The 7,234-nt window shown below is 39.5% G+C and overlaps 1 protein-coding gene across 1 annotated transcript in view; it reads right to left on the bottom strand.

Moving 5' to 3' along the window:
- Positions 1-7,234, bottom strand: part of DNAH8 (dynein axonemal heavy chain 8) — a 340,250-nt gene that overhangs the window by 117,235 nt on the left and 215,781 nt on the right. Inside the window, exons 59-60 of the mRNA XM_025197818.1 lie at positions 5,419-5,582; positions 847-1,039 (exon numbers count right to left, since the gene is read on the bottom strand). Of these exons, the coding sequence (XP_025053603.1) occupies positions 847-1,039; positions 5,419-5,582 (357 nt within the window). The remainder of the gene's footprint in view (positions 1-846; positions 1,040-5,418; positions 5,583-7,234) is intronic.

Here is a 7,234-nt window from a genome sequence, read left to right as displayed (position 1 = left end):
CCCCTTCTGCGCCCCCATGATAATTTTATAGGCAGCCACAAGGTCGCCTCTCAAGCTTCTCTTGCGGAGGCTGAAGAGGTCCAGGTGCCCCAGTCTCTCCTCGTAGGGCTTGGCCTGCAAGCCCTTAACCATATGAGTAGCCCTTCTCTAGACTCTCTCCAGGTTATCTACATCCCTCTTGAAGTGTGGTGCCCAAAACTGCACGCAGTATTCCAACTGTGGTATGACCAGTGCCCGATAGAGGGGTAGTATCATCTCCTTGGCTCTATTTGTCATGTACCTGCTGATGCACGATAAAGTGCAGTTAGCTTTTCTGATGACTTCATCACACTGATGACTCATGTTCATCTTGGAGTCCACTAGGACTCTAAGATCCCTTTCTGTTTCCATGCTACCAAGCAGGTCATTTCCTAGGCAGTAGGTGTGCTGGACATTTTTCCTCCCTAGGTGCAGCACTTTGCATTTCTCCTTGTTAAACTGCATTCTATTGTTTTCTACCCATTTGTCCAACCTGTCCAGGTCTGCCTGTAGTTGTTCCCTGCCCTCCGGTGTGTCCACTGCTCCCCACAGTTTTGTATCATCTACAAACTTGGACAGAGTACACTTCACTCCCTCATCCAAGTCACTGATGAAGACATTGATGAAGTCATATATGTCTCTAATGATGGAGAATGGACTATATTGATAAGGTAGATTCCTTACCACATTTTAAGACTTTTAAAAAATGTGGATAAAATGACTGACCTGACAAATCTAGAAAATGTATTCCCCAGAAATTCAGCATGTGTTTAGTAAAATTTCTATATAATATGAACTCAGCAATATGCCACATGTAAAACAAAATACCTCTTCATACATTTTTGGTGCTTCAAAAACAAAATCTTCAGGTTCTTCTCCAGTGGGTTCAGGCATTTCCCGTAAAAAATCTACAAAATATGGTTCATTCTGGAGAACTGATTCTAATCCTGCACCCATACATTCCTCAACTGCTCGAAAAATAGTTTTATCAAACCAAGCTACGTCTTCATCAGTAATAAATCTACAAGATACAGATCAGTACAATTAAAAATTGAAAGATTTTTAATTAAACACACACAAAAATATTTAATAAAATACAGAGCAGACAAATCAAAAAGCATTTAATGAATTATAAATTATATAATTATAGCTACAAAAGTGTAAGTGCTCTCATGTTTCACATGTACAAGAGTCATATCAATTCAATATATTATACTTTTACTTTCTGTCTTTCTTCCAGGGTTATGACAGACAATGTTATCAGATAAATAAAAAGAAATGACTCACCAATGATTTTGTATATCTCTTTTTGGAATGGGATTTAGTGAAGTTATCAGGCAGCAAGGAGGAAATGCATACCTTGAACAAGTTATACATATACCAGCATAGAACTGACATCAATCTTCATTTTTCCCCCCTGCACCCAGCAGCCTCAGCAAGGGTTCAAGACTTCTGATGTTCCAGAGAGTTTAAACCCCAGTAGGACTGTTAGGCATGGGGATTTAAATTCCCTAGCATGGGGAGCCCTTCAACTTTCCCTGCTCCTGACTGGGACAGCACCAGGTCAGCTGGAGACCTTTGGCTTCCCCGGGTCAGTGTGGAAAATGAGCTGATTGTCAGTTCTCAGCTGGGTGGATACCCTGGACTGTCAGTGAATAATGCCAACAATCATCTGATTTTAGGAATTTAGCCCTAGGTGGACCCTGTGTGTGGACCTGTCACATGTTCAATTTAAGGAACTATACAAACAAGTCACAAAGATTTTCTACATCAGGGTGCTCAACCCTCAGTCCACAGGCCAAATCTAGTCCACACAGCCATGCCATCTCACCTTCAGGGCTACCAACGGCTCCAAAAAATTGGTGGTAGGGCAGCTAATTACCACTCCTCCGCTGCCAAATTTTCAGACTCATAGGGATACCATGGGCCAGATAGTATGGCCCTGCAATCTAGACTGGGTGTGCAGGGCTAATCAGGGCAGTTCAGGGATGACTGGGGCAGCACAGGGAGGTATGTGGGGCTGATGACTGTGGTGCATAGCTGATTGGGGCAGTGCAGCATGATGCAGGCTGCTCTAGGTGGTATGGGGCCAGACAAAAGCAACACGGGGCCCAAACTTGGTACACAGGGTCTGCCATGCCCTGTGGACCAGCTACATGCACTCATCTGGCCCACGGGGCCAAAAGGTTGAGCACCACTGTTCTGCATTATATGTGGAACATCTTTTTGGCTGATTTGCCATTTTATGGCACCTTAAATTATGTGCATACATGGCACCATTGCCATTTATAGTGTAGTTAACATAATCACACCATAAATGCATCGTAGGCTAGAGGCCTAAAACCCATACAATGCAGAGCAAGTCCCAGCAGAGGAGATAAAACACAGAGAAAAGAAACAGAGGGAATGCAGGGTAGAAGAAGAGTCCAAACTTTTACACAAAGTCAATGTAGCGTTAGGAATGATGTAGTTTCAGTGGTCCAGGAATTATGTGAGAGGCAAGGAGTTTTTGAGGTAATATCCTTTATTGGACCAACTGCATGAAATAAAGTTATACAAGTTTTCAAATGCAAGACATTCTTCACCAGGTCACCTTACATTTGAAAGCTAGTCTAACTTATTCCAACCATGCAGTAAGTCCAATAAAAGGTATCACCCCCAAAACATCTTTGCCCCTCACACCATCAATGGTAATTTTCTCGAATTATTTTCTTTTACTACTGTCCTTCTTATGAATACAAATTTCCTGTTAATGATATTTTTGCTAGATTTATAGCTTGCTCTATCTAAAAAGGGTTTATTTGGGAGTTTTTTCATATAATCTTTTAGCTTCCCTATATCCATTCCCTCAAGTCTGCTCATGCCTCCAGGAAGGTAGCTGGATTTTCCATTGGGTGACTTTTTTGTGTACCAGATGGCATCTGCACTAAGCTCAGGACAACTTGCCTCCCTTCTGCTTATAGTTTTTTCTCCACTGACATACAGTTAGAGAGCATATTTCTGTCCCCAGTTAGAGGACAGGAAGAGGCATGAAACCAAAGGACAGAAAGGAAGATTGATTGGATCAGCAACATAAGTGAGGACAGGCTTAGGGGACAGTAAAAAGAGAAGGAAGGAACAGCAAAGTGTTTCCATATTGTTATCATTTTTTGATCTATGCACTTCACATCAATTCAGGGTCTTGGAGCCTGTTTCTATTAGAATAAAAACCTGATGTTGAAATCTGGTAATTTCTCTGATGTGATCCAATTGCTAAATCTGGTTTTAATAAAATAAAGTCAAAGGTATTCTCTTATGGTTTACTCCTTCTTCCTGAAGTTTACAGACAAAGTCCAAGCTGGAACCTCATGCAAGTCAAAAGGCTGAGAGAGTCCCTGAGATGTTGCAAATGCACTTATACCTTTCGACAGAGGAATTTGCCCAATGACCTAGCTAATATTTCAAGTACAGTAGCCTAAAATCACAATTCAGGGTTCTTAACCAGAATTTTCTGCTTCTTGTTCTCTAAGGTTTTGTTTCAGCACATGAAGGGTAACTACCAATCATTTCGGTTGAAGTTACCTATAGTTATCAGCAGTTAAACTGCCCCCTTCAAACTTATCAGTTAGGCTGTGTTAACAAAAGATTTTTTGATTCAGTGGTTGATTTGTGGGGAGGGGAGGGGAAATGGTTCAGGGGAATCCTAAACTGTTGGGTTTTACCATTTTTGGTGAAATGGAAAAAAAAAAAAAGAAAAAAAAGAAAGAAAACATATTTTGGATCAATCTGAAAAAAATGGGTTTTCACTTTGGCCACCCTTTTTGCCCTTATTTAGTTCAATTTCAAAATAAAAATGCCATTTGAAATAAGAAGTATAAATATTATATTTAAACTATAAAATAAAGCATTTCAACATTTTCATTTTTCCCTCTGAGCTCTTCAATGAATTTAACAAAAATTCAAAAATAATTTCAGGCCCCGCCCCCTCCCCCCACAACTACATTTTGAAGGTAAATTTACTGTTTGCTAAAAAAAATTCCCAGGTGTATTCAGGAGAGCTGTTTTTTATCTAGCTATTCACCTGTCCCAATTGGCCTCAGACTCTGTTCTTCAAGAAGATTCATCTGGTGTTCCAGTATTAAAGTCAGGTAATTAGCCACCATCTTTTCTGAGTGATTGAAAAAGCAACCCAATTGACTTCCCGGGAGATAGTAGAAAAGGAGCTAAAAATGTTGCAATTCAGAGGGATGTCCCAAAGCCAGGTCTGTAAATTATAAATTTGCCCAGATATGCTGCACCATAGCAACTGATACATAAAACACTGGAATGTTACTGGAATCCCATGCAAGCCAAAAGGCTGAGATAGTCCCCGAGATGTTATACCTTTGGACAGAGGAATTTGCCAATGAACTGGCTAAACTCAATATACTGATATATTTAGCACTGCTTAAGTTTGACAAATCATCCCTGGGCCATGGGGCAATCTTGAATTTAATATCATTCATTTTTCTGAAATCTTCATTGAAATTAATTTCCTCATTCTCTTTTGAAACAATCACTATTGATAAGCACCACGGACTGTTTGATGTGGATTTGCTTTATCTTCTCTTCCACCCTGGATTTCAGATGTTCTAGAATCTAATAAGTTCTTTAAAGGTATCAAGGTAAACCCTTCCATTTTATCTGTATGCTGAAACACATTTTTCCCCTGACCTACAAGAAACTATAATGTGGAATAGATTGATACTCTGGCTTAAATGCACATATTGTTCAGCTGTACAAGTACAGGAGGTCAGCTGTTTATCCACTGACCTCCTGTACTTGTCAAAATGCGTATGCATCCTCTGCTAATTTTTTTCCTGATTCAGGAGTCCGAACAACGCTTTCTTTTTGTTTTCATTCTAAGATTTTATCAAAAGTATATGAAAGATCTTTCTTTTTCTGATAATTCCATTTAATAATTTATCAGTCCTACTTGATTAATACTTCTATTAGACCTTGACATTTTGCTAAGAACTTACTGTCACAATACCAGGTACTGACAACAGAATCTTGGATCCTACCTCAAGCCGTCATTCTGAAACTCATTTATGATACCACTTAGCTTTTCTTAAGTGTTTGAATTTTATGATCTGTGGGCCATGTATAAATTTAAGACTAGAGGCTTTTCTCACTTCACAGTGGTGTTCTCTCCTGATGTCAAAGATTAAGACTAGAACATGTCCTATGTAGAATCTTGGTATCTGTTGGGATAACAGCAGCAGGCAGCAAGCTCGCAGAAAAAAGTAAACATCTTTAAACTTGGCCTTATAATGCTAACATTCATTTCTAAAAAAACATCAAGAGCCTATTATTGTAAATATAATGGTCTCCTAGTACTCCTAAATATTTTATACATATAAAATGACAGAATTATTGTACCTGTCAGCAATTACTCTAGTGCATTCATGTTTAAAAAGTGCCATAAGTGTAGTGATATTGTTGCATTCTTCTGCTTTTATAGTTAGCATTCCTTGCCAAATTCTAGAAAGGTCTCGAAGATTGAAAATATAATGAAACTTGGATGGTGTGGGTAGCATCTTAGTCTAAAACCAAAAATATAGTCATTGGTTAAGTTAATGACAACCAGGAGGAAACAAGAATATTACAAATCAAAATAATAAAGACATTTGCATTCTTAAATTCCGCTCTGGGACTCAACTGCCTGCAATGAAATCAATGATAAAATCTTATTGATGTTAGCGGGAGCAACATATAAAATAACAACAGCTTACATATAAGCTGTATATGTAAATGTCAACACTGAGAACATTCATGAGTGGCTATTTTTTTAAATAACAATGATCAAAAAGACATCTTAAGTCCACAATATATGAATATATTAATGCTTGGGATATACATAAGGAACTCTCTAGAACTTACAGGAGTTAACAGACCATTAAAACTGTGTACACTTTGCACCCTGAAATCTTTAGACTTTTTTGGATTTTTACTCCAAAACTTATTCTCATAGCAAGCCCCCCACCCCTCCTTTTAGCTTCGACTGTTGCTCCTTCCATTCTCACCTGACTCTTGAGTTCATTACGACTTGTATGATTTGGTTAAGTTAGAGAAAGGTAACATTTCAAATTGGAATGAATATATCAAATACATTGTTTAAATATATAACATTTTAAAAAGTAGGAGATTGTATTTAGAATATGTATGCAGTCTTAATTCTAAAAATAGATACAGCTTAAAAAAATAGAAGCGTCTCATTATGACATCACAGCAATAGCGCTTTGGTGTCTTCAGTAAAAATACACTTTAATAAAGAAGTAAGCTGGAACCCTCAGTATAATTAAAGGTCAGATTTGGATTTTATTTTATGGTAGTGTTCATATTCTTTGTATGAAGAATGCTGTACCTCCCCAAAAGTACTGTATATAACCTATGACAGAGGGGTAGCCATCAAGTTTGGCACGCTGGACAAACTTCCCTGGGGAGAGGGAGCTAAGGGCCATAGAGGAGGGGGACAGCCTTGCTGTTACTGTTGAGACCCTTGCTGCTCCAGTTGTGTTCCACCACCCGGCTCCTATGGTAAGGAAGGCTGCTCCTGACATGGCAAAGACTTTAGTGGAGAGGGGCACCATTCCTTTGCCCACTCTAAGTTGGCAACTGGGGCTGGTACCTATCTCACTTCCCTAACTTACGCTACTGAGCTATGACCAAAAAGCCAATATTTAGGAAGGGCGAGGATGGTAGTTGTTTATGAATTTTAATGAGTAAATCTTGAATTAAAAATGCATACGTGTGTCCTTGAAGATATGATCAGCAGGGATCTGGTTTTCCCGTTTCCCATGGAAAAACAGAGAAAACCACAGATTTCCCCTTTTTATCAGAGAAAACGCGGATTTCTCCTTTTAGCAGAGAAACCCACAGATCCCCTGCTTTTGCAAACAGCTCTGCAGGCTGGTTGAGCTCCAGCCTCCAAGAGCTATTTGCAAGCAGGGTGGGAAACCCCCAGCCCTGCCCGGAGGGGAAGGGCAGGGGAAGGGCAGGGCCTGAGGCCCTCACAAAGGTAGCCAAAGCAGCCCAAAGAGCTTTGTTAATTACATTCAGAACAGCTATACAATCTTCTCTAAGTGGCATATCCTCTAGGTAATGGGTGTCCAATCTTTTTGAATGTGGGGCCAGATCACAAACTTTTTATCACCCAGTGGGCTGGCGACCCAAACTGAACAGCCTCACTCTGGTT

Source organism: Alligator sinensis, unplaced genomic scaffold (assembly GCF_000455745.1).
Source record: "Alligator sinensis unplaced genomic scaffold, ASM45574v1 scaffold198_1, whole genome shotgun sequence".
In the NCBI taxonomy this organism is placed as follows: domain Eukaryota; kingdom Metazoa; phylum Chordata; order Crocodylia; family Alligatoridae; genus Alligator; species Alligator sinensis.
The sequence above is the reverse complement of the archived record's forward strand: the minus strand, read 5'-3'. Positions and strand labels throughout refer to the sequence as shown.